This window comes from Falco biarmicus, chromosome 6 (genome assembly GCF_023638135.1).
Source record: "Falco biarmicus isolate bFalBia1 chromosome 6, bFalBia1.pri, whole genome shotgun sequence".
NCBI lineage: Eukaryota > Metazoa > Chordata > Aves > Falconiformes > Falconidae > Falco > Falco biarmicus.
The window spans coordinates 77,400,022-77,427,937 of record NC_079293.1 but is presented as its reverse complement, the minus strand read 5'-3'; the positions used below and the strand labels follow the sequence as shown (position 1 = coordinate 77,427,937).

The following is a 27,916-nucleotide window of genomic DNA, read 5'->3' as shown; positions in this document are numbered from 1 at the left end:
GTATAGAGGAGAATTGGCTCTGCCTTTCCCAAAACAAGGGCTTGTCCCCTGGGCTGCTTGGTGCTTTGACATCTTGTCTCCATGGCAGTGCTCAGCTGGCAAGAGTGACAAAAGAGGCCGTGTTCATTGACTCGGGCGCCCTGGCCAGCGCAGCCATGCTGGGTGATGCAGCAGGCAGAGCAGCTGCTGCGGCCGGCAGTGAAGAGGCAAAATGGCTCTGGCTGTCCTCTTGGCAGCAGTCCTGGGACTTCTTATTGTCAAGGCTGTTTTGTTTCAGCTGAGAAACCCGGACTCCCCTCCTTGCATCAGGAGCTGGATCCCTTGGTTTGGAGCTGCGTTTCAGTTTGGGAAAGCTCCTCTGGAGTTTATAGAGCAAGCTAGAAGCAAGGTAATGGCCGTGGCGTGCCTGCGAGGGGGGGTGTGCTCAGGGTAGCTGCCTGCGAGGGGAAAGGCGAGGAGACACTTCTGTGCTGTTTGCCCCTTTCCTGTCACATTTTGTCACGTCAGAAGTGTTTAGCTGGTGAAAGACCGGCTTTGCACCAGTAGCGTTGTGAAGCTGTGGATCTGATCCAGGCATGATCTCTGTGCTGTGATCATCCCGTTTGGACCCAGCACCTCTGCTCTTTTGCTTTTGCAGTCGGGCTAAATGTTCATCTTGGTTTCAGATGATGTGGAAAGCCCTGTGCCAGGTGCCGGGACCAGAAGACTAATTATTTGCATGCCTAAAGTTAGGTGGGATTTTTGAGTACCAGCTGTTGTCCCTCAGCATTCAAGAGAGACACAGGCATGCTTGGCAGGCAACTTTTTCCATCTTAAAAAAATTACCAAAGGTGGCTGTGAAGATTTACCCCTGGACATGCCTTCCTTTCTCTATGTCTGTGTGATAGAGAGCACCTAAATGAGTAATTTAGATTAGGTGCTTAATTTCTAGGCAGCTAATACTGACATAAAGCCCCATTCGCCATTGTCATTCAGTGATGATACCACCTGCTACTGCAATATCGTCAGGCAATAGCCTCAGGTGTTGGATACTGAAGGACTGCACAGCCCACTACTTGCAAAAACTAACTAAAAGTGAAAACACTGTAACATCCTGAAATTTGAAAAAAAATAATACTAGATGTTTAAAACTTGCTTTCTCATTTTGAACTATTAGATTCCGTATTTGTAAGTACCTCTTTGCAGGCTTGGTTTTTATAAACTTGTGGTGTTAAATGAAAGCAGAGGGTCAAGTATTATCAGCTGAAGTATGAGGTGTAAGAACCTCAAGAGCTGTCAGTCTTGTATTAAAGCACCTTGGGTGCACCACAGAGTAAGCTCACGTGTATGATCTGGAGTTCCTTGGCTTGTTTGAGCTGAACAGGCCAGTTTTAACCTTCTATTACTGTGTCTTTCCTGTATCTTTCATCTGTGCATATCATGATCAGTTATTTGTATGTTTGTCTTAGGGCAGAAATGTAGGACTGGAAGAAAACTCAGTCCAGTCCAGTCTCCTACTATTTCAGGAACAATGCCATATAATCCCTTAAATAAACTGATCAAGCCTCATGTAAGAAAAACAATCATAACGTTTATTTCAATCTTCTCATACAAAGCTGTTAGAGAAGCTCCTTGTTCTGTTGAAAACACATCCTTGTGGCAACCAGATTAAAGCAGCCTGCCAAACTGTCCCTTCCAGTGCAATCCCTTTGGGGGACAGATGTTGCACCATGATTTAAGCTTACTTCACTTGCCTTTTTCCCCAGGAAGCTTTTAGCAAGTTCTCTTAGACAAAATTTTAAAACAAACCTGACAGAAGAGTCCTTTGTGGGGGTTTGTTCACAGATTGAATGAGCAAAACTTTTACATATTAAAGAATGCACTGAAGTAGAAATGCAAACTCAGTGGCTCTCAGTCCATTCATTTGGATGCTCTTTTCCCTGGAGACCCTTTAGGCTGCTGGTGGTGCTATGGCAGCTGCTGACACATCTGAACACACTAGAAACACCTGAAGGACTTTATAAACCCCAGGTTTTGTTGGGACAAAAACCAGAAAAAGAGCTATTTTCAATGGGAGAAAACCCATTGAAAAGCAAAGCAGAAAAATAAGGCTTTCTTAAATATCTCCCCTTTACTGTGTGTTTGCAGATAGGACCTTTCCTTTGACTTTTTTCTTGGCCCAGCAACTCAGCATCCTGGTAATTTGTGACCTCCCTGGGTGCCTCCAGGGACAAGAGGGCCTTCTCCATCACAGGCACGACCGTCCAGCAGTCTCCCTGTCCCTGGGCAGGGCTATTCTCTTGTTCTCCCGTTCCTGTCCTTGAACACCCCAGGCACATCCCTCTCCCTTGCCACCTCCCACACCGGCACGACATGCTGAGGCCAGGAGAGAGAAGCCTTCTCCTGCCTGCTCCTTTTTGAAGGAGTAGGCACTGTAGCATAGTGCAGCCAAATAAAACAGGTGCTGCTGCCAAAGAGGTCGTTAACAGGCATTACAAGTGTTGCAAAATACTTCTGCAATAATGCCAAGCTCCTTCATATTGCCAGAACAGGGGTAAATGTCCTTAGTATGAGCAAGCTCTCCTCTTAAAAGTTAGTGTAGAAACAGGCTCTAGGCAGTGTGAAACCTCTCCAGCTCCGTAGGGTCATTACCTTCAGGGAGGACTTTCACAGTTAGAAATTTCCTCCCCTGGATTAATTCTTCATTCTGTCAAAGTGACACTCATTTATTTTTCTTTCTTAAAGAGTTAGCTTTCTTATTATTGTCCCTTTTGTGTATATCCCTTGCTGCTTTTTCTCTCAACCCCTGGAGCAACACACCCGACTTCCATTGCTTCCAACCCGCACTTTGCCTGAAGTTTGCTGCTTCTGTTTTCCACCTACAGAAGATGATGTGGGCGGGAAGAATTGTCTGGCTTTCCCCTCGTATCATTAGTGTGTCTAAGAAAAGAAAGATCCCCTGCCCTAATGAAATATTTAATCTCTGGTCTAAAAAAAGATGCCACCTCTTCCTCCTAAAGCTCCCTAGTTAGTTACAGCAGTGTTGCAGGTGCTCTGGGATGAGCAGGGTGGGTAACCAGAGCCACCATGCAACGTCAAATACTGGATTCAAAGGATGTTGCTCCTCACTTTGCCTGACAAACATGGTAAGAGTTAATAAGGAATTTCAAATGCTTCTTATCAGTTTGCTAATGAAGCTCGCAAGAAAAGTTCAGTTAAACCCATGAGATTGTTCTGCACTCTCATACAGACCTGTGGATCCATACGTCGCTCTCAGCATGTTGATTGCGTTCAGGACATGGTGCCATATCTCAGGACTCGGCTAGATGCCTCTCAGTCTTATTCTCTGTGTGTGGTTGCGTGAGGGATGGCTTGCTGGCTTACGTGCCACGGGACATGCATCCTGCATGAGGTTTGGTAGAAGGGAAATGGAATGGAGAAGAGGACAAGGCTTCTGGTGGAGAGTTTCCAAAGACAGCGTCCACAGTCGAGTCGCTAATGGTCTGCAACCCTGGTCTCACACACAGAAGATCAAAATTCTAAAGTCCCTGAGATAAAGAACATGGCATTTAACCCATGTGCATGTGCAGGCCAAGGGAGAGAGCCGGCCCAGCGTGAGTCGTAACAACTGCAGCTGTCTCAGCCAAGAGTGGTTGCTCCCTGCCTGGCAGCGCCCCTGGGGAAAACAGCTGTTTCCCTGATTTCCTTCCTTTGGGATTTTGGAGGACATCCTTCTGAAGTTTTTATTTCTCTGCAGTGTTGCTTTCACATAGGCTCAGCTCTGCCTGTCATCGTGGCGTTGCTGTTTTGTGCGGTGTTTCCCAGTCTGTGGACAAAACAGAGCTTTCACGAGTGAAAGCAGCTTCATAGGCCCTAAATCCTAAGAGGATTTTTATTTTGCTTTCTGTATCTCTGTATGTCATCAGGTGTCCTTAAACACTCTTTCAGACAGCAGCAAACTGGAACACAGTGTTGGCAGGTGATGCCTACGCTTCGCTGGTACCTGCCCATAACACAACGTGGTAAATGCAGAACTGCTGGGCAGCTTATTCCAGCAGCTGATTTTATTGCATTAGAACATCAGCTTAATTATACTGCGACAAATGGAAAGTGTCTATTCAGGTGTCTGTCTCAAACAGCAGCGATTAGTGGATGCTCAGTACCAGGGTGTGAGGAGCACACCCAGATAAGAGTATGCTGCCTTCTGCTTTTTCTTCCCAGCTTCTGGTCATGAATAATACAGAAACTTTCTGGCCTGAAATTTGCATCCAGATGATCTGACTATGATAACCCAATCTCTTTTGTTACTCTGTGTATAATTTTGGCTTCACAGCATCCCACAGCAATGAATCCATAATTTAACTGTGAGTCATATGAAGAAGGTATTGTCTGGTTTTAAACGAGCTGCCTTTTAGTATGTGCCCGTGACCTTTGACATTATGAGAAACTGGGAATAATTATTCTCTTTTCACCTTTCCTGGGATCTAAGTCCACTTAGTCTCCTTTCATTGAAACTGTCGTTCATGCTTGCTGTGCATCCCTTTGCCTTTCCTAGCTCAGTATACCCCGCTGAGGTGGAAGGGTCAGAGACACACAGTGAGTTGAAGGTGTGGGCACAGGATGGGTTTAGATGTTTGCTCTCCATTCTCTGCTCCTTTCCTAGCAAGACGAGAGCTCTAAATTAATGACTAGGACTCGTATAATAGATCTTAGAGTAATTTCAGAATATGATTCTTTTAGGCCTTCTTCTTCTGTGATGTTTCTAGGTTTCCTCATAGTTTAGACTCCTAAATGAGTCCAGATCATGAGTAAACTTTTAATTCCTTCTTCTAAGGAATGAATTAGGAATATGTTTAAGGCCATACACACTTATGTCTTCCTAAAAGCTATATTGGGCTCTTCTTCAGCCTGGGGCTTCCCAGGTCCTTCTTCAGGAGCCTTTTAGAAAGGCACCATGTGTTTGCCTGCCCATCCTCCTATTGCTGGCGGTGATTTCACAGACCACGGTAGGTAGTTCTGCAGCTTCATATTTTAATCCCTCTGGGGTTTTGAAATATTTATCACCGATTTACCTACCACATGTTGAAGTCTATTCTACTTAATGCTTCCTTTGAAACAAGGTCTCAGTCCGTTACTCGCAGTGAAAGACTCCAGGGTGGGATTTGCCTTAAACTGATGTAATTGCTAATTTAGATTGCTTCCCCACTGGGTTTCTTTACTCTGAGCATTTATCAGGCCCAGCAACATACTGGGAGACTTCCTGTATCTGGTATGTTTGGAAAAGTCTTTATTATTTGGAACAGGGATTGCCATTAGCAGTTTAATCCTTAAACCTTTTTTAGTATTTTGATTTTACATTTAATAATTTATCCAATATAGTATTTATTTGTAATTTCCTGTTTGGACACAGAATTCTGCTTTCTAGAAAGATGTGTCTTTGAATATCCACCATCACTGCTGTTCAATGAAGCTGGCTTGTTCTGGAGGTCCGTTATGGAGCTTTATTTTATTTCCTTTTTTTTTTTTTTTTTTAAATATTGGTTTAATTTTAATTATCGTGAATAGATTGCAGGAGTTTGGTGAGATTCAAAGCCAAACTGTCTGTGTAGTTGTTTACAGGTGAACACGATGGCCAAGCTTTCCCGATGGCCAGTGGACATGCAGTCAGCCCTGTCAGTGAGGCTAAGGGTAGTGCAGCTTACCTTACACAGAGGTGTGCAGCAGCTGGTCAGATGAATCAGTTTTTAGGCTCCCCTGACTGCACAGACTCAATCTCTATTCTCTATCAGGGCAGCTTAGGCATCTTGCTCACATGTAATCATCTAAAATAAAGTGTTCCAATCTTTAATTGAGTGTGACCTTAATTGAATAATTAAGTTTTATTGCAGTTGCTGTTGGTTCAGGTTTAATTTTATTTTGAACTTGGTTTTAAGTACATTTTAATCTTAATTCAAAATCTTAAACAAATCTAATTTAAAAACAAACATGGTACAAATTCACTGATTTTTACCCAGCCTGATGATGAGGACCTGCTGTTATCCATAAAAAAGCAACCTTAGCAATTTAGTTATTATTAAAACAGTATTTTATTTATTATCACCCAGAGAGTTTAAACAGTCATTCTTTAATAATTTACACCTGAAGGACACAATCAAAATTCAATTGATGTCATGAGGAATCTTTTCCTTGGCTTCAAAGAGCTTTTGATGAAGCAGGCTTTACAATGCAGTCACAGGCAACAAAATAAATGGTCGAAGTCAGTGGTATAAACTATGTGCGCAAGGTGGGCTCGAGGCTTTTCAGTACTCCAAACAGATCAACAGAAAACTCTTCTCACCCTTGTCAGCAGTGTAACCTGGAAAAGAAAATCAAGTTCCATGATGCGTGTAGAGACTTTATGAAAACCCTGAACATTTCCATATGTACAGTAACTTTGCCAAAAGAAAGTGGTGCTCATATAAATGTAAATGCCGGGCTTCTGATTTCCAAGGCTTTTGCAGAAATTGCCTTGACTAAGCCAAAGATGCTTCATTTCCTAATTTTCATTTTTTTAAGCCTAAATCTGACAGCCAGTAGGTAGTGCATATGTGTTTGCTACTTTACCTACAAATATCAGTGATCTTTTTCATACAGAAGTGAAGCCCTATTGCTGAAAGTTTGGAGAGGGCTCTAGGATAATAGATTAAGGGAAAATGAAAGAATGATTTATGGCATCAAAACCTTTCCCTGAATATAAATCTCAACAAACTCTCTCTCTTCTGCTCAAAGCTTGTTAGCTATTTTGATATTAATCTTTAAACACCCATGCAAGAAAGAAATCATTGGTATCAGCAGAACCTATAAACTGTGGGGGGTGGGGGGGGTGGGAGGAACAACATAAAAAAACCCCACCTGAAACAGATGCAGAAGTAGGAGGTTTTGTTAAAAAAATGTTAATTGGAGTAAGTAGGGTTATGAATTTTTACAATGCAGGTACTTTGCTATGGCAGTGGGTAACCCATCACTCGGGTTCTTTAAATCCAGGTAGGTTGTACTGTTTGAACTGTAATGTCATTCAAATATAAAATTTTACTATCAGAAAAGGAATCTCTTTTACTCTGCAGGAGGTCAGGCAGGCACATATGGTGTTCCCCTCTGGTCTGTAAGTCTACAGATTTTGGTCTGATTCATGCTCATCTTTGTGTGCCTCTGAACCAAGGTGCACAGAGAGCAGGAAGGACCAAGTCCTCCCTCCTGACCCCTCAGCAGCACTGATGTCCTCTTGGGGCTTCTGTCAAACGTGTTAACAATGCAGTAATGTGAAATCTTTGTTTGTTCCAGCATGGCCCTGTATTCACAATATTTGCTCTGGGAAAACGGTTTACTTTTGTGACTGAGGAAGAAGGCACTGAAGCATTTTTTAAATCAAAAGACTTAAATTTTGAACAGGCAGTACAACAAGCTGTCGAGAACACAGGTAAATGAGACCTAGCTCTTTTTTAATGGGAATCAAATCCGGTTACCCAGGAACATTAAACCCCAATCCAAAGCTCATTGCCTTTTTGAACATGCCTTAAACACTTATCTTAACCCATGACCATGCTATAAAATGAAGGTGAAATTAAATTCCTTCGTGGGGATCCAGAACTATAAGCCTGCAAGGTGATTTGGATTCAGTCTCAAGGAGTCAAAGGTTTCTCATCCAGAGACTGTTACTACTTTTATTATCAAGGAATGCCAGTTTGAGATCAGGTCCTTTTCTGTGGCTAGACACTACACCTCTGTGTACCAGGTTTGGAGCAATAGTATGTTGTCCTATCACTTAATTTGAAGACCATCTTGTAGCAATGATTAGTTGTAACCCTGCAGTACAACAGTCATTAGAAAGGGGTGAGGTATATGTGCCATCCACAATGGCGTGCTCCATCAGCTCGTGCCTATATCCATGTGAATTTATGCAGATAGGAATTCTTCGAGTAGTTTGGCAATTTTGGACTGTGGAATGGGAGAGAAGCAACTTGCCAGAGAGATTAAATCACAGAATCCCTGTGGCTGGAAGGCACTGATGGAGTCCACCTAGTCCACGCCCCTGCTTGGAGCAATGCCAGTGACAGCAGGTTGCTCAGAGCTGTGCCCAGTTGGATTTTGAGTATCTCCAAGAATGGAGACTCCTCAGCCTCTCTGGGCAAAGTGTTCCTGTATTGGACCATCCTCACAATAAAAACATCCCTATGTCTCAATGGAATCTCCGGCGTTGCCGTTTGTGCCTTTTGGCTCCTGCCCTAAGAAGAGCCTGGCCTCATCTCCTTTATCACCAGACGTTTACCCACACTGATAAGTTTCCCCCGAGCCTTCTCTTCTCCAGGTGGAACAGTCCCAGCTCTCTCAGCCTCTCACGGTCTGACTGAGAGGATGTACTACTATAGCATGAAGACCCAAACTTTTTTTTTCTTGAATTAATTTATTTTTCATTTTAGTCAGTTCTGTGGAGCACGTGCACACCTCTGTACATCCATACTGACGCCGGGTGGAAATCTCTGGATTGTCGATTCTGGCACTGAAGCTTCATGAGGCAGGAAGATGTTACACAGACTGGTAGAAGCAGAGGGCTTACCAAAATCTTTACAGGGTTAGACAGAAGCTTTCTGGGAATTTCACTCTAGGAAAATGAGGGTTAAAGCATTCAAATTAGAGTCACAAGTTATGTGTAAAAAAATTCACTCTACCCTTCAGTGAAAATCTATTTTGTCTACTTTCCAAAATGTTTTTTGTTTCTTTTTGTATTTAGTTTCTGTCCCGGCAGAAGCATTTTATCAGAACCACAGTAATCTCTACAGCATGATGAAAGGAAAAATGGGTCCCTCCAATCTGCACATGTTCATGGGCACTTTGTGTAAGGAACTACATGAGCACATGGCACGTCTGGGCACAGGGGGCACAGGCGACCTCAATGACCTGGTAAGGTAAGGGATCTCTGCAAGCCCGTCTCTAATGCATGACTATCCTCTACAGAAGCAGAGATGTTTCTGTAAAGCAGGTGGAGCTTGATTGTAGAGGAATTATAGAGGAATGAAGCTGGGTTAATTAGCATTGATAACATACAGCTGTGGGCTGGCTTCAGGGGTGGTGGGTTGGCCGATGTGGATAAGGTGCAGCTGTGGCTGGTTCCTGCTAAGTAGTGAAATAGCTCTAAGGGGTAGGAACGAGAAGGACTGTATGAAGAGTTGTTCTGGATTAAGAGAGACCTGGAAGAGGGAGAAGCAGGGAGCCTGGATGAGGAGAGGGTGGCTGGGAAAGGAGCCTAGGAAAGGAAGAATCCAGACACAGCAGAGGTGAAGAGCAGGTGGACTGGCTTGAAGAGGATGGAGAAACAGCACGGACGGTAGATGAACTTTTGAAACCTTGTGGGGGGTGGGTGGCTGTGCCAGGGCAAGGTGTGGGAGCTACTCATTGAAGTCAACCTGGTATGGGGTGGTAAAAGCCTTGTTGCAGCCGGCTAGTTTGGATAGTGTTGTGACACTTGATCATCTGAATTACCTGTTTGGAAATAAAAAGAAAACACAGCATCTTCCAGCAAACCCTGTTTCCCAAAAGATGGGATAAAAGCCTCATGTTTATAAAGAATTTATGAACACACAAAATGCTTGATCTTCAGCAGGATGAAAACCTTGCCTGCATGTTTTGGGGCAAGCTTAGCCCAAAACTTAAGACCTCTGCAACTGATTTTGCAGCCAGAACTTCATCCTTCATGCAGAAAAAATACCTTTACTAGCAATTTCACGTGACAAGAGCTTTTAACTCCTTCCTGATTTTCTGGGACAATGTCTATTTCTTATCTGTCAGGACTACAAGTAGAATATTGCCTTTGGCTTGGACCTGTTTCTAATGCCTCACATACAGGTTGTCTTTTGCTCGCTTCTTCTGCATAATGCAACTAAGATGCAGCTTTTTACTGCAGCTAAAACACTGAGCATCTGTCACTTCAACTACTGCAGTTTGGATTAACTGGGGAAAAACTTTGGAGAACGGGGCTTTGAAACCTCCCAGCCCTCATCCCAGTGGTCTCAATAATGGGGTGCCAGCCCCCACATCCCATGGTGTTCCCCAACCTGTCTTCTGAGATCAAAGTCACATTTGCTTCTTGTGGAAAAAATGGACAGTCATCAAATCAGTAGCGTGGTGCACCACTGCCTGGTACGATAATACTGGCTCACATTTTCTTGTTATTCCCCTATCAGAATCCATCTGTGGTCTTTCACCTGGGCTCAAGTTTCTGAGGGCAGGAGTGGACCTGGTGTTCTGTGCTGTATTGGCACCAGCACAGACCGTGGTCCGCAATGAGTCAGTGGTGCTGTGGGCATACAAGTCCTACATGGGGCATCCCATCCTTCTGCATCCTTGATGCAGCCCTGGGGACAGGGTGTTCTTCCCACTGCCGTGGCTGTCATGGCATCCAAGTCAGCTGTTATTTGTTTAATTTCTTTTTTTAAATGGTCATATGCTAGATGATAAATTACACTATGCATAAAAGTCATCCACAGTAAATTGGGGGTGTGTGTGTGACCTGTTCTTACAGTTTTGCCAAACAAGGCAGGTTAAAAGAATTGGAATGCTATGCTCTGGATAACTGTTATGTAGCTGCCTCAAAATTAAATCCACAAAGCCAGCAGGTGGCTCCAGCTTTCTTATGATATGTAGAAAAGCAAGAAAGTGAAAGAACTATTGCCCAAAATAAACGTACAGAAGCAGTAACTGGAACCCAGCAAAGACTGCATAAGGGTTTCTCAGAGCTCAAGAGTACAGGTGAAGTGGTCTAAGAAAGGAGCTCAGAGTCTGCAGGACAACAGAGGCGCAAACAGGGAAGGGCTGAGACAAAGACAAAACAGAAGAGCATTGTTCTGTCCGGGAAAGCTGTAGCCTGAAGAAGGATTTCCCAGGGTGTTTGGTGGCAGAAGGGTTTGTGCAATGCCCCCAAGGTCCTCGTGGGATAACCTGAAATAAGAGATACTGAGGAGAAGGGGACCTCAGTGTGCCAGAGCCTTTCTCCTCAAGTGACAAAATTCAGCCACATGCAGAAAACTAGTCTGAGGTCTGTGCATCTCCCAGCCTCTGCGTAAAATCTGTGATAAGGGTGTGAGTGAGATAAGAGCCTTGTGCCAGTCCCTCCATATTGGCATGACGCTTGAGTCCCACCGTTTTGCTGTTGGTAATTCAATGTGCTGTGTTCTGCCCTAAAACTGCTGCTGCAGCTTCCCTGTGGCCTGTAAGTCACGGGGATCTTGTCCTTGCAGGCACGTCATGTATCCAGCAGTGGTGAACACTTTGTTTGGAAAAGGCATCTGCCCAACAAGTCAGAGTGAAATCGAGGAGTTTGAAGAACATTTTCAGAAGTACGATGAGGACTTTGAATACGCTTCTCAGATGCCTGAGTGCTTCCTGAGGTAACGGAGCAGAGATGATGCTCGTGGTGTACCCATTAGAGGCATTATGCTTGCTGGAATATCAGCCATGGGAGACATTTCCCCCGGAGGGTGATCTACTGTCTTTATTGATGGTGTGTCCTTGGGTCAGGCAGGTTTTCAGCTAGATACTTCAAAAAAGTTCTGACCTTGTCTCATGCATTTTCCTGGCATAAAGCAGAAACAGCTTTGTTCAGATGGGCAGGGTCCAGCTGTCAGGGAGCAGCAGAACTGGGAAATGGGAAAAGGCCTGAGCCTAAATGTGAGTCACAAGCTGAGGGGATCCCCAACGGGGCATCTCTCTGCTCCGTCGCACACCTAAGCTGTTTTCCAGCAGACTGATCCCAGGTTATGTGGCTGCACTGTCACAGACTTGACCTTGGATAGAGGCAACTAAACCCTGAGGAAGGGAAGGAAGCGCATGCAGAGCCTATCCGTGCTCTCGGGGCCATGGTAGTGCTGTAAGCACCTCAAAATAGCCTTCAAAAAGAATTAAGTATGCTCTAAAACTGTGGCTTTGATTTTCTTAGGGAGAATCATTTTTTAAATTGTGGCTTTGGAGAGATTGGCCTACAATGAAAACCTGTAGTGAAATGGATATGAAAATCTAGGAGTCTGCAGTCACAGGTCCTGGATGCAAAATGAAGTCTGGCCAAGGTGAAGGTCTTGGACATGCTGTTCCTCATGTCAGTCAACACTACTGTCAGTCAGACTGACACTTGAGTATTCATCAACTGACTGCTGCCCCAGGGCTTTTGGAAAAAAAACCGAAGAGCCCTTCTCATGGAAAAGGAAATTTTGTTTGTGTTGCCTCAGTTAAGTACTTCTTGTTGATTGCTTTTCTTTACAGGAACTGGTCTAAATCCAAAAAATGGCTTCTAAATTTATTTGAGAAAGTAGTGTCAGATGCTGAAAGGACCAACCCTTCAGAGACCACATCCAAGGTAAACATCTGAGGCTATGAAATAAGATGACTTCCTTGTATATATTCTGACTGAAGTGACGGAGGGCAGGAATTATTTCAGTACTGGAAGAAATAAGCCAAATATGTCAGCTTTTATAGCTATACCTTAATTGTCCAGTATTGCTGTCACCTACATTAGGACAGACTCAGAAATTTGAGTCTCTTACTCCTCAGTTTAGTTTATTTTCTACAATTCTGAGAACTGACATCTTCCTCTAGGGAACTTTAAGCCAAGGGTTTAGAGCTACGACCCATCACAAGCTTCCAGTATCGCAGTTGAAAGAGGTGAGAGAAAGACCTCTTCAGTTGTTTCCCTGAGGGCACAGTGCTGTGAAATTTCAAAACCATACATGTACTATTTTTAAACCCTGGTGTAGAGTGAGTAGATCCTCTAGCAGCCAGACTAGTAGAAAATAGCAGATTACTGGATTGGAAGCCAAGTACCCTAAATATTGATTGTGTCAAAGCTGTGATAAGTTGTCCCCTGGTTATTCTCCTTAGCTATGGCAGGAATTCTGTCTATACGGCTGACAAATGCGACAGCAGTCTGGCCTGGGAATTTTGATCTACCAAATGCTTATAGAACAGATCACTAAACAAACCAGGTTTTGTTTAGACTTTAAAAGCTTTACATACCAATATAATTTCTTTCATAAAATAAACCAGAATAGTGGAAAGAAAGAGAGGGCTGGAGAGGGGATGGTGGGAGGTAAGAAGGTGCAGGAACTAGGAGGCATGAACCCAGTGCCTTAGATTGGGTGGGAATTTGGAAATAGAAGTAGTCATTTTTTTTTTCAAGGTCAGGTTTTTTCCCCTCTAAAAAGCAGACAGGAAGCTTTGCCTTGAACGCATGGTTGCCCTGTATTTAAGGAAATACCATAAACAAAAGCTGATCCCAGAACATCACACAGTTGCTATAGCTTCAAAGAATATCAAGCCATTGAAGTCACTGGTTAGGTCACTAACAAAGCACTTGGAACTAGGGAGTTTGCAAATATATCAGGCCATCTTTTCGTAACAAGCACCTTTTTGGCAGGAACAGAGAGAATATTTCCATTCATTCAACTGGTTCAGTGCCATTTTCAGGTTCTTTGAAGCAGAGAATTAGAGCAGGAACTGAAAAAGAATAGAGATTTTTCTTTCTTCCATGTACAAACAACAATGGGGAGTGAGGGAACCAAATCCCCTAAAAACTGTAAGAAAATGAAATGCAGTGCAAGTGTTCAGTAGGGATTCACGTGGTGCGTTGACTTCTGGCCCCCTGCCTTTGAGTGAGTCTCACTTTCTCTTAACAGGTGTCTTCTCTTTGTGACTGCAAAGAAACCATAATTAACATTACCTCTCTTTGTCTATGTTATATCCTTGAATTCTAGTAAGCCCTACCCTAAACTAGATTGATATATATTTTTGGAAATACACATGATTATCTTTTATTTCTAACAGACACTACTGCATCATCTCCTGGATAACTTGCAAGGAAAACATCTAGCTCCCAATTACGGTCTCCTAATGCTCTGGGCTTCGCAAGCAAATGCTGTCCCTGTAAGTACATCAGCTAGAGGAACACCTCCTCTCCATCCTATTCAAAAGCCTGTATTTTGGAAGAAGAGACTTTGAACCAGAGGTCACACACACAGCATGTATTCCAAAGAAGGGATTATCACGCCCACATGCATCACTACAAATATACCCAGGCTGCAATGTCACAGAAGCAATGACAAGAAAAGCTCTTCCTGTATTTTTCCTAAATTATGATGTCCCTTATCATCATATTGCAGGAACATATGTCTAATAGCTATTAAGATCGCAGTCTTACGCTGTGAAGAGCATTTAACTCTGTTTTGAAGCACTATGGCTGTATAGAGTAGAGACTATTTTAAATAGCCTGGTGTTGCCAATTGTAAAGAATATCAAAAGCGTAGTATAGCGTAACTTCATCTGTGTGTAAATCCTTGAGTGAATTTGGCTCTTCTGCTTTGGGGGATCTGCTGTACAAATGCCAGTGTGGCTTTAGGGGAAGAAAAGCAAGTTTGATTCTGCTGCCGCTTAAGTTTTGTCTATATTAGAAACAGATTTGATGGACTAATGATACAGATATAAGCATGCTAACAAGACAAATACATCTAACATAGCTTAAGCTGACCAAAGACATTTATAGGAATTTCTCAGATGAAAAATCCATAGCAGCAAAAACATCCTTTATTTACCATGACTACTAAGCTCTTTCCGGCACAGTTATGTCTGTTACAGATGTGCTTTAGAAAAAAATGGTAGCGAGTTATTTTTATATGTACTCCTAATGGATAGATCTACGGTTTTTACTAAGACTGGATATTACTACATTTTACCCTAAAGGAATTTCATCCATTTCAGTGAAGTTTCTGTGGATTCACGTGTTGGTATGAGTGAGAGGCATGGCCTCCTGTCTGATATCAGGATAACTGACATTCCTTCCACAACCCTATCATTACTTACTTCTGTAATATTCAGCTGTAAATAGACATACAGATATTTTGCTTTCTCAGAATAGTCACAACTACTGTTCTGGTGACTGGAATGATGAAAAGAAGGCCTTTCACCTCCCAAGGGGATTTTTTACAAGTCCATTAGACCCTCTTATCTGAAACAATTCAATTATCCCTCCTCAGCCCATGCAGTGAAGCCACATCGTCCAGGTGCTGTACAAGAAAACTAAGCTACCATATTTGTTTTGCAGAAGGAGGGCTGCATCCACGTGGGGCTGTTTGGGAAATAACAGTAAGAGTTCTCATCCCTCACCAGCACAGATGGCCTGTGACCAGATCTGTGTGCAGGCTGCATCTCCTGCTAGCTCAGCAAGAGGAGGGAGACTCCTGGCAGTGCTGCAAGTCCTTCTGGTTTCATCCTACTTAAGAGGATTTTCTCCTTTCCTAGATTTCTTGATTTTCAACTTCATTGCATAATCAGTTAGTAAATTATTCCTAAAGGGGATATACTACTGCTTGTTTTCCTGTTAATTAAAACTTTTCCTGTCCATTTTAGTGTCACTCTATGACAATGCCCTGCAAATTATTTAACATAATTTCTGCTAATATTGGTAGGGATTTAGTATTTATTTTTTTCCAGTCATGCAGCTAAAACTAATCACAATGATTTAGTAATTAATTTTAACACCTAGTTATTTGAAATTAAAGAAAGGATTCAGTGTTTCAAAGCTCAAAGCCAAAGCCGTATAATGTTCGCTGAAGATAAGTACACAGCAGATGACTAGACATAATCTCCCAGGATCTGAGCCCTTAAATGTGGATTTACCCGGGAAGCACAGCTCACTGTGTGCCCCAGCTACAACAGGCACACAAAAATATGCAAATGTTTTCACCTGCCTCTGTGATTTGCTATGAAGATACTGTAATTCTGTTCCATATTCCAGAATTAAAGTACTTTCATCTCTATTTAGATTGCATTTTGGACCCTTGTTTTCATACTCTCTTGTCCTTCCATTTACAAGAAAATCATGGAAGACCTGGCTTCTGTTTTTGGCAAAGCAGGTAATAAATCTAGTCCTGTCCTTCTGGAACCTAGAAATGATTTATTTGTGTTGGCCCAGCACACGGCACACTTGGTTCAATGCTAGGAATAACGAATGTTGCTGCTAAGGAAACAAGTGATAGCACAGAGTCCAGCTCTGAGTTCATTACCCAGCATGAGCTTGACATATTTTTAACCAAAACCCCTTTTGATGTTAGCAAAAGAAGGTAGAAAAAGGGCGATATGTATTTGTCTCTTTGTCCCACACCTATCATTTAGACCTAGATTTGTATTAACTAGTCTTGTGGGTTTTCCATGCATCTATGACAGGGTCAGACAAGGTTTCTCAATTCAGCTGCATTTCACGGTGTGATGTTCACCAGTTACAGCTATTCTGTGGAAAAACAGGCCAGGACCTGTTCTCTCTTGCCTCATCTGAGGGCAGTTTGTCTGGCATGATTCATGCTCCTGTGACTGATCTCTTTCCCTCAAAAACCAGTCGCCTACTGGGAGCAGTCACTCACATATGCAGTTCCCTGAACCATGCTCAGACTTTCATGGAAGACTCTTAGTTGACATGGGTCAAACCGTATCGAGGAACGTGTCAATAATTAACCAATAAGGAAAATCACAAACCAGTGCTTAAGCCTTTCTCCTGGCCCTGTTTCATTCACTAGTGTTAACGCAGCCCAGGAGCTCAGCCATGGCTTCTTGTCTTGGTGCCTACAGTCCCAGAGATTTCCATGCAATGTCCTACCAAAGTATTGAAAAAGTCCAGGGACTCTCAACTTCAAAGATGACCTTTGTTTATGCTGTATCTCCACCTACCTCAGAGTTATTAGATTATCTTCAGTGACTTTCCTTAAATTGTACTGTTTTTGGTCCATTTATTTACTTTGAAATATAAAGAAAATTTCTGGGTGTAAGCAAGGTCTCGAAGTCTTGAGGTATTCTGTCAAAAGTTCCAAAGCAAGACATGTCAGCGTGTATCAGAACAGGTATGAAGTCTAGTTTTTACACAGTCATCTTTCTCATGCCACAACAGGTAAAGATCAGCTAGAAGTCTCTGAAGAGGACCTTAAGAAGCTGCCTTTTATTAAATGGTGCACTTTGGAAGCCATACGGCTGAGGTCTCCAGGTGCAATCACCAAGAAAGTAGTAAACCCAATAAGAATTCAGGTGAGGTTTGTTGGTTTTTTTCCCCCCCCAAAAGGAAGCTGTATGATTTGTCTAGAAAGGAATCTCCCAACAGATCTGGATAAAATTAAATAGTAGAGGTGTTGCACAGTCTCACATAACTGTTTAACAGAATTATTCAACATCACTAATTTAACAGTGGTTTTGCTTCTCTTGCTCAGTCTTTGTTTTTAATTTTGAATTGATTTTAGATTGTATCGAATTGAGCTGGAGATACTGTGCTGATGGTATATGAAGTAGTAATCAGACACAACAAGTATAGTAGAAGGGACCACGATTTAGTGACTGATAAAACTTCTTTTCTATTCATCCTCTTCACTGCCACTCAGAATGGAATGCCAGCATTCAGAAGTCGGACTAATAAATGTTTGGGAGAAAAACACCATCTTACAGAATCAGCGCTCATGCCTATTTCATACTAAAGTCCCATAAAGGTTTACTGAGATATGAGACTTTCTATGAATTTGTTTGCACTGTAGGAAGTGTTTAACAAAAGTTTTAGAAAAAAGTACCAGCTCACATGGTACATCAAGAAGCAGGAAAGACAGAAATCATGTTTCTATTATTTCAATACCTAAAAAAAACAAATTAGAACAAAAATAGTCTTTCCATCTTCTCCACTGTTTATGACTTTTTTTTTTATGGGAAAAAAGTGGCAACAGTAAGAAGCAGCTTCAAACATGTAATATGCCCATAGCGGCTTTACCACATTCACTTGTCCTCTGTTAGGATCTTCTGCTGATGGAATAGAAGTATTAAGGAAAGACTGTGAGTTGAATATGTGATTTCTCTGTTTTCTTAGAGTTTTTTTCTCCTTTTCAGAATTTCACCATCCCTGCAGGTGACATGCTGATGTTGTCACCGTATTGGTTGCACAGAAATCCAAAATATTTTCCTGACCCAGAAATGTTCAAACCTGTAAGTTGTCACTCTTAGTGTGAGCATTTTGCTGTCTTTTCTCCTCTTCACTCATTTCACAACAAAAGCACATAGACAAATTGGCTTAAAGTTGGTTTGGGGGATGGTGGTATATACAGAGAACATGCACAAAAAGAGGAGCCTGTAGGAATAAGCAAGACTTTAAAGTTCAGTTATATGTTGCAAATAATATGGTAATACTTTATGTCACTTTGATCTTGATTCAAAGCTCATCATGGAAAGATCCCACTGATTGAACCCATCTTGCCTGACTAACCTGATCTCCTTCTATGACAAGGTCACCAACTTAGTGGATGAGGGAAAAGCTGTGGATGTCATCAACCTGGATGTTAGTAAAGCTTTTGACGTGATTGCTCACAGCATTGTCCTGGAGAAACCGGCTGCTCATGTCTTGGAATGGGCATACTTTACGCTGGGTTAAAAGCTGGCTGGCTGGCCGGGCCCAGAGAGAGGTGGTGGATGGAGCTACATCCAGCTGGCAGCTGGTCACAGGCGGTGTTCCCCAGGGCTCAGCACTGGGGCCAGTTCTGTTTAATATCTTTATCGATGATCTGGGCGAGGGGACTGAGTGCACCCTCAGTCAGGTTGCAGATGACACCAAGCTGGGGGGGGAGTGTTAATCTTCTTGAAGGCAGGAGGCTCTGCAGAGGGGTATGGGCCGAGGCCAATGGCACAAGGTTCAACCAGGCTCAGTGCCGGGTCCTGCCCCTGGGTCACAGCAACCCCAGGCAGCGCTACAGGCTGGGGGCAGGGGGCTGGGAAGGTGCCTGGTGGGAAAGGGCCTGGGGGTGCTGGTCAGCAGCCGGCTGGGCATGAGCCAGCTGTGTGCCCAGGTGGCCCAGGTGGCCATCAGCATCCTGGCTGGTATCCGAAAGAGTGTGGCCATCAGGAGCAGGGCAGTGCCCGTCCCCCTGCGCTGGGCACCGGTGAGGCCGCCCCTGGACCCCTGTGTTCAGCTTTGGGCCCCTCACTGCAGGGGGACGTGGAGGGGCTGGAGCGTGTCCAGAGCCGGGCAGGGGGCTGGGGCAGGGGCTGGGGCACAGGGCTGATGAGGAGCGGCTGAGGGACCTGGGGGGGTTCAGCCTGGGGAAGAGGAGGCTCAGGGGGGACCTGATCGCTCTCTACAGCTGCCTGAGAGGGGATTGTAGGCTGGTGGGGTCGGTCTCTTCTCCCAGGTAACAAGTGACAGGACAAGAGGCTGTTTCATCAGGTTGTGTCGGGGGAGGTTTAGATTGGAGATTAGGAAAATGTCTTCACCAAAAGGGTTGTCAAGTATTGGAACAGGCTGCCCAGGGAAGTGGTTCAGTCACCATCCCTGGAGGTATTTAAGACATGTAGATGTGCTACTTGGGGACACAGTTTAGTGGTGGACTCAGCTGTGTTAGTTTAATGGTTGGACTCCATGATCTTACAGGTCTTTTCCAGCCTAACCAATTCTATGATGCTAAGATTCCAAGTGCTTTCCTCTTCCTCTCATTTGTTTGTATAGCTCATCTCCATGTATTTACCTAGGTTCGCTGGCCTTTCCAGTCAGATGATTTCTTGTAGATATTAGCTCTGCTAATTCAGTAGTTCATCTAGAGTTTCTTGATTATTATTACACTCCAGGTGGCCGCGTGGGCAGGCTTGTAAACTGCTCTTTTTAGCACCAGCTGATATGGAACAGTTTGTCTTTTTTATAGAAATGCATTAAGGAGTAATTTAAACAAAATTTCCCTTCTAGCAAACTCTTCACCAATTTGAAATCCCTTATAACAATTCCTGCCTGTCTGAAATCCGAAGCAGAAACCCTGATGCATTACCCTCTAGTTACATAATTCTTAAAAAAACAAGCTAGTTTGTTTTTTAGAAATTCACATTTCTTCCATGAGGAATAGGGCATTGCCATTCCAAATGTATCACCTTGCTTCAGCACCGCTGAGATTTTTTTCTTGCTTTTATTGGATTTTGATGTTAATAGGTTTCCTCTTCAGAAAACAGCCATAGCTGAACCGCCCCCCCCCCAAAAAAACCCAAACAAAACCCCCAAACAACCAAACCAACCAACCAACCAAACAAAAAACCAAACCACCCACAAGATTACGCCTTCTCTAAGACAGCTTCATCAGACCAGGTAGCCACCATAAACTTGACAGGGCTTTAGTTGAAGGCCTTGGTAGAGCTGCACTGAGTTTCTGGAAGCTGGTATAGTTTGTCACTCAGCATTCAAGAGATTTACTTCTGTCAGTGTCACCCACACAAACTTTAGCCCATATTGCTTTATTCCTTGTGTTGTTCCCTTGCTCTTAAAGCAGCTCAGGATGGAGCAAGGAGCCCTCAGGGTACAGACAGGCTGGTTTTGTTGGAAAATAGTTCTTTTTCTCACACACCGGCTTGCACCTGAGAATGGGACTGTGCAATCCTTGCGTCTCACCTGTGTTACGGCTCATACACCTTGCATTTGTCTGTGCACAGCACCTTGGAAATGGCTGCTGAGCAAGATCTGCACGAGCCATCTGTGCGCCCTGATACAATTTTGTGGCTGAGGGAAGGTACTGGTTGAACATTTGCTTTGACTGTGCATCTACTTAAAAGGAGATGGTCACATTTTTATAGGCATTTCAATAGCTCAAGATCCAGGATTTAGAAAAAAGGAGGGGGTGTGTGTGTACAGGAAGAATGCTTTCAGGGTGATTTTTAAAACCTCTCTAGCACTAGCACTTTGAGGCACCAAGTATGTTTCAAATGTGACCCTAATTTCTTTTCCTGAGTAGGTACTGCCTTTTGAATTCAGACTCTTGCCACCAACAGGTTGAATGCACAAAAATGGCATCAGTGCAACTTTGTATTGAGGATTAGCTGTCCAAGGTCATTTTTAGCCTGGAGAAATAAAGTTAAGCTTTATTTATATAAGGCTGATTTGGAAAAAAAAAGTTTCTTCCCACAGGATCGTTGGAAAGAGGCAAATTTAGAGAAGAATGCTTTCTTGGACAGCTTTGTGGCATTTGGAGGAGGGAAGCATCAGTGTCCAGGAAGGTCAGTGAAACAGCTGGGGTTTATTTATTCCCAAACCCTGCAGAGAACAACTCTCTTGAATGGGGCTCCTCTTACACTTGGAGGTAAAGTGTTTTCACTGCTTTGCTCTTTGCCAGTCCCCTAATGTTCAGTATTATCTGGACGTTCTTTAACTGATTTGAAAGTGGTTTAATTCCTGGAAAAGACAGGTAAAGTCACGATGTAAAAGTAGAATCTGACTCTATTATATCAAAGGATATCTCCCAGGGAGGGAATCAGCCTCACTCTGCTGCTGCTGAGGCATCTTTTCATCTGGGGAGGGTTGTTGCACTTACAAACATGCCAGTTTACAGAGGCGTGGAGGTTGCCATAAACTGGTTCTAAACTAACCTAAAGAACATTTCTCTTGGTGGTCTGAGACACTTTTTCCATCCTCTATGATGTCATCGACATGTTTGCTAATCTTCAAATGTCTTAACTGGCTCCTCTCTGTTTGACTCTTGTCTTTGCATTAAGGCCCACACGATTTCAGAAGGGCTTAAATTGCAGATCCTGCCTCTCTTCACTCCTCCAGCAATGCCAGTCTCGATGCTTCCTGCATTCCTTCTGTTGTTTGTTTTCTCTGCTGTCCCTCTTCCTGGAACAAGGCCCAGGGAGCCAGCTGCTCCTCATTTCTGTGTTCAAACATCTCTATGCTCAGTCCTCTGCCTTCAAAACCTGGTCTCCTCTAAGCAGCAAGTAACCAAGAATCCATAAAACTAGTCAATTTAACTCAAGAGTCCCAAGCAGAGCAAGGAATCGAGAGGGTGTCACAGAGGATCTGCATTCTTGAATCTGCACCCTATAGCAGGCCGGACATGAGTGTCAGATAAAACTTTGTGAAGGCATTAAAGACATAAACAACATGAATAAAAATGCATTCACCATTTAGGCTTGCCAGAGCAAAGTGCTCACTCACTGCTGTACCTCCATGGCTCGTGCCATATTCCTGAGCTAAATATGAGCACAGCCCCATTCCCGGCAAGGGCGACAGCAGAACTCACGAGAGGCATCTGCAGGTACAGCACAAGCTGCAAAACAGTGTTTCTGAAAGCTGCTTGTTTATGTGTACTGACCTATTTCTTTGTTCAGGCTGTTCTCTGGACTCTGCTAATATCTTTAAAATAAGTTTGTCGTTAGAAAGAATATCATAACATTTCTACATAGTCAATGGATGGAGAATCTTTTTCTTGCTAACATGAGAAAAAGTCCTTTCAAACCCTTTGGCAGTCCACATGGTAACACACACCTTTATGCTTTTCAGCAATAATTCTAAAAGAATAATATGCTGGTTTTGGAAGAAGGGAAATTAAATCAAGGGATGTATCTAGATCCCAGGTTGCAGATTTCCTTGGTATGACTGAATGAAACAATGATATTTCAAGTTTAAGATGCATTTTCATTTGATTCAGTACTGGGATTTATAAGGGAAATGTCTTAAACATTTAATTTCTCCATTGCTAACATTCATCATGAAATTATAAGCTAATTTAATCAAATGGAAAACTAGAAAATAACTTATTTGTCAAATATTCCTGCAAACTGACATGGGAAGAGCTCCCAAAAGTCATTTCTGTGCGATCTTTTTTACCTAAAGGAAAAATGTGATGGTAGTGAAGCTACTTTTGTCTAACCAGGTGACTATTGCCTGTGCTACTGTGCTTATCTTGCATAGCTCTGTCTGTTGTCTCCTATCCTTTGCTGGCATTGTAAACCCTTCAGCACAACGGTCGTGACTTCCTTCTCAGACTCCATTTACTGCAGGACCTCAGTCCACAGCTGGGCTCCTGAGTTCCAGCACAACTCCAATACGTAGCAGTGCACTGGGGGCAAGATTTCAGAAAGGACATCTTTGTCCAACCCCCTTGTCACTAAATAAAATAGAAAGGCATTAGCGACTCAGAGTTTTTACAGGAAAAACTGCTCTAGGACTCAGTCATGAATATGAAAGACAGGTGGGAACTAAGCTGCAAGAAAGCTCATGGGTTCTGCTCATTACAATGTGCTGTGGGCGAGAAGGACACACTGGGCTCTGCAGTCCTGCCTTTCACTCCTGGGCTGTCCCTCTGGCCACCCTTGGACATGTGTGTATCACCCTTGTGTCTCAGCACCTCTATTTGCAGAGCAGAGTAACAGCAGCAGCCTGTTGGGAAAAGCACTCTGAGATGGCACGGTGGGAAGTGCTGTGCCCAGCTGCTGGTTATATCCGTTGCTGCTCAGACAGATCACAGATGAACACCGCCGCAGGTACAGAGGTGTCAGTGGGCCAGCCTGCATCCCGCTCTGCGTGTGTTTGGAGGACAGCCCTCTGTAAACGCAGCATTTCCACTGTCAGGGCAACCTAGAGGCATTTTGGTGTTTGGTTGCATCATGGTACATCCGTGCCAAACCAGTGAGGATGGCTCAGAGGCAGGAGCTCATGCAGCAGGGCCCAGGGCTGCACTGTGCAAACAGCGCAGTGGCTGCAAGGAGCCCACCTTTGTCCGGTGCTGCCAGCATGGCATTTGGGCTAGTAAATCCTGCCTGACCTGAGCTGATTTCCACTGAAATATCCCTGCACTGCATTCCCCCAAGCCCAAGGTCACCAAAAGCTCTCTATCTCAAGGTAGTTCCGATGGGAAATCACAGAGGTAAGTTGGGTCTGATGCTACACCAAAACAAAGAGGCATCCTCCCATTCTGGAGCACAGGACGGCTCAGTGCGCAGATCTGGATGGCTCTGCAGGAGTCAGGAGTCAGCGCGGGGCTCCTGGGGCTTATTAGCTTCCTCTTCACACCTGCCAGGCCAAACCCGGGCTGACACCACGTGCAGTCATGTGGCCTTCTTCCCAGTGAATTCCCCAACAGTTGCTTTACCCAACTTTTCCAGCTTCTTTCAGATAATGGAAAATAACTTGTGTAGAAGAGCAAGGTAATATCACAATTTTAACTAGGTATTTAAACCATGCCTAACTCTGCAAGTGACTAATCCTATGACCTGGCGTAGGTGCATGCTAGTCCCTAAATGCAGAAGGCTCTTGTACGTATAAACATTAAAAAATAATAGCCTAGAGGAGTTCACCTGCAGTTATTTGAAATCTTCTCCGGACTGAGTAAGAAAGACCTTTCTGAGAGTGTTACAGAAAAAAAAAATCATGCCCTTGGGTCTCATACTGCATTCTAATGCTGACGCATTAAATAATAACTCCCGCTGTCACAGCTACTCTGATGTCATCAGACTCCCAGCTGTATTATATAACTTTATATAGCACAATTAGTCATATAGCCTTTTCTATATTTGACTGTCTTCTCACTCCTATGAAGTTACTTCAAGTCAGCAAGCTTTAGAAGAATGTAAATGTTTACACAGTGGAAAAAACCATAATGATAAGGGGCTGTTTTAAAATAGGGTGTCAGAGGGATACTGTTGGTCTAACGTTTCACTAGAAAGAAGGGACAGCTGCTGCGTTCGTGTTCTTTGCTCGGTGATGCAGAAGCTGAACAAAGCTACAGCATATTTTCCTTCTGACGATAAACTTTCAGGCAGAACTAAAACATGGAATGTAAAATCTGTCAAAGACACCCCGTTTCTTATCTGATGATAAACCATGTGTGATTGTTAGGCTGGATAGCTGATGTTTTCCTCCCTTTTCTTGCAGGTGGTTTGCTATCATGGAAATCCAGTTGTTCGTTGTGCTATTCCTATACAAATATGAATTTGTGCTTTTGGATGCAGTACCAAAGGAGGTAAAAGATCTGTGCATTTATATAGCATTCCACATCTTTATATCCTTCATTCACCACGCTCAGATGAACAACCGTGCTCAACTGTGGTTATGTATAATGAAGCAAAATTTTGAGAGGAGTGTTAATAAAACATGTAATGAATAATTCCATCTTTGTTTTAACGCAGAAAAGCCAGAGTAACTCCAGCAATGTTTGTGGTACTGCACTGTCTATACAAGAAAGCACCTAAAAAGTATTTTGTCTTATCATTACATAAATATTGCAAAAGATTTTATTACTGCTTTCTGCTGTTCATAAAAACAATGAATAGGGAACTGGATTAATACTTTAAAGACAGGAAATCAGATGCAGCACTCACGGTGCTCTTCCACTACATATCGAGTGGTGGAAGATAAATGATTAGGGTAAGAATGAAGGAGCAACCATGAAACAGAAAGGTTTTACCATTAAGGGTGAGTGGTGCAGTCTCCACTCTAAGCAGTAACTTCTTCCTCTGTATGCACTGTCTCCTTTCCACTTTCTAAAAATCATTTTTCCTCCCAAACATGCACTGTTGCTAAGTAAGTGTACCTACCTGTCACAACCTAAACATGACACACATACTCTATAGCTAAACTGCCAAGGAGAAAAGGGAGAAGCTTAGAGTGGCAGGGGCTTTGTATGATTGCCCTTTAGGCTGGAAGATGGAAGCTCTGAGAATTTAATTCCTCTCCTTGAAGAACGTGGGAGCTGATCTCAAGTAGTGATAGGAAGTCCACCCAGAATATGGAAGAAGGTTGTTTCTTCCTGACTGATGGTGTGTTGCTACACCAGCTCTCACTGGAGTGGATTGTAACTTGGGTCTGCACCCACAGGCTATTATGCTAGCGAAGATATTCAAAATCATTTGAGTTTCTTAAGACTTCGTGTGTCTCTGTCAGACTCTATCAGAGTGGAATAAAAGTAATCCATGAAGGCCCTACTCAGTGGCTTCAGCAAAGCCAAGAAATACTCTCGGTATTTAGCTTTGGTTCTTTTAAGACTGAAGCTCCAAGAATATGTTTGTATCTTAATACTAAAGCATGATGATAATTCCATTAACTAACTTAAATGATTCTACTAATTTTCTTGTTTTTGCAGAGCCCTTTACATTTGGTGGGGACACAGCAACCCATGGCACCGTTCTGGGTCCAGTACAAATGCCGGGAATAAAAGTTGCCTGGCACTAACCTTCCTTTGCCAGCCACCCCTGGATGGATGGACCACTGAGCTGCTTCCCTATCCTACATCTTCAGATAGGTTCTCTGCCTTAACAGTGTTTAATTTTGACTGTAAATGCTATATACATCCCTGCATTGTGGTATGCCATACCAGTGTAGCTGTACCTGTGCTTCTCACCTGTTTGCCTACCTCCTGCTTTAAAAATCAAGCTCTCCTGCTGCAGTCATAATTTGTGGGCCAATTATTCGCAGACTTTGCAAATCTGATATACTAAACTTACCAACCAGACATTCAGGACAAAAAGCTGCGATGTTTGGAAATCCTGCATGGAGGTCAAGCTAGAACCAATGGAAAAGCAGGTCCCTTGGGCCAGGTCGCTGCTTCCTGTGGGTCTCCTCGAACCAAGGCCAAAGTGGTGCCTCATGCTAAGAAATCAGATTGGTAGCTCCATATGGCTCCCCGGTGCTGGTGTGCACAAATCACGGGACAGTGCTGAGCACAGACCTCCGGATCAGATCCACAGCCATGATAAACTAGCGTGACTTACATATCACTGCCTGTGAAGGTAGATGAACATCTGGCCTGCTCTGCCTACAATCAGTGCCAACTTTTTGCAAATAAAATGCATTTGTAATGGAAAAATTGCAAGTATGGGAAACACTGGGCTCTTGTTCTGTTGGAGCACCTAAAACTTCTACTGAGCTTTACTTGACTTCTACTGAGCTTTACTTGCTCCAGAGGATTCAGAATCAGTCCTTGCATGAATAGGCAATGAAAGTTTGATCGTGATGTTTGGCTTCTAATGAAGTGACTGCAAGAAAAGCTACTGCTATTCATTAGATGGGTTGTCTAATATCTGGAACATTTTTGCTTTCCCTTTAACATGACTTACTTATAGAACAAAGAACAAATTGCACAAATTAAAAATATTTAATCCTATAAGGAACACCTAGTAAAAGTTGTTCGAAGAAGCTGTCAGGTAAGTTCAGATACCAACATTTTAACTGCTGCCAGATCTTATATATGATAATAGCTGGCATGTATTTTTAGTCTTTTAAGTAAAGATTATTCATCATTTTAGAAGTATTTGCAAAAAAACCTCCACAAATGGACTTTCAACAACTGTAAAACCTATGGGAATGATATCCAGAGGAAAATAACACATTGTATATTTCATTACATGGTTGGCTTACCTCAGTCAGGGATACATCAATGTAACAAACTTTAATGATTTATATGGCTGGAAAATTATTTGTTCAGCTTCCAATTCAGCTTATAATTGTTAACTCTGCAAGAGTGGCACTCTTAACTGCTGTTCCAGTATCTCTTCCATAACTGAAAACTATTCTCTTGGTTTTCACATGGTTATTAGCCAAAAGTGTATATTTTAATTTTAAAATTTGGTAATGTCCACAATATTTGTTCAGGTATCCTGTAGTCTTGCAAAGATAATTTTTTTTCAACTTGCATTTTTCATTTTTCTGTTTAATTGATTTTGGGGGGGGGGTGTGTTTTGGTTGTGATTTTTTTTTTCCCTCAAGAAAGGTAACTCAAAAAAGCAAAATTCTGTAATGAGAAACTTGGCTTTGAAGTAAGATGTCCATAAAGGAAAGTATAACCTGAAGGTCAGCATCAATTTGGTTGGAATCAATAAAAGGCATGTGAAGCCACCTGTGAAGACGTACAGACACACCACTGCACTGGGTTCTAATCTGTCCTAAGCACAGTCACAGTTCTGGTGTAGCTCTGCATATTGCTGAGTTTTTCAGACTTGGTGTGATCCTGTTTCTGCTGAGAGCTACATTCTTCATCCCACAAGAACAGCCTGTGGACAACGTTAGGGTACGTGATAAAAAACACATTCCTCCCCACACAGAGAGGAGCACAGAAACAAAAGCAAGTGAGGACCCTGAGCAATGCCCTGCCCAACACCT

General features: G+C 43.1%; 1 protein-coding gene across 2 annotated transcripts; it reads left to right on the top strand.

Moving 5' to 3' along the window:
• Window positions 1-25: 25 nt before the first annotated feature.
• LOC130151424 (24-hydroxycholesterol 7-alpha-hydroxylase) lies at window positions 26-27,663 on the top strand. 2 transcript variants are annotated; one of them, XM_056343671.1, is made up of 12 exons: window positions 26-388; window positions 7,300-7,435; window positions 8,747-8,921; window positions 11,250-11,399; window positions 12,268-12,361; window positions 13,825-13,923; window positions 15,818-15,908; window positions 16,934-17,067; window positions 17,908-18,003; window positions 20,951-21,039; window positions 24,695-24,782; window positions 25,902-27,663. In XM_056343671.1, the coding sequence occupies exons 1-12, from the start codon at window positions 212-214 to the stop codon at window positions 25,971-25,973; spliced, it is 1,401 nt and encodes a 466-aa protein (XP_056199646.1). In that variant the 5' UTR covers window positions 26-211; the 3' UTR covers window positions 25,974-27,663. The 2 variants fall into 2 exon arrangements, with proteins under 2 accessions (XP_056199646.1, XP_056199647.1); XM_056343672.1 differs by lacking the exon at window positions 7,300-7,435 and having other exon boundaries at window positions 268-388.
• Window positions 27,664-27,916: the final 253 nt, after the last annotated feature.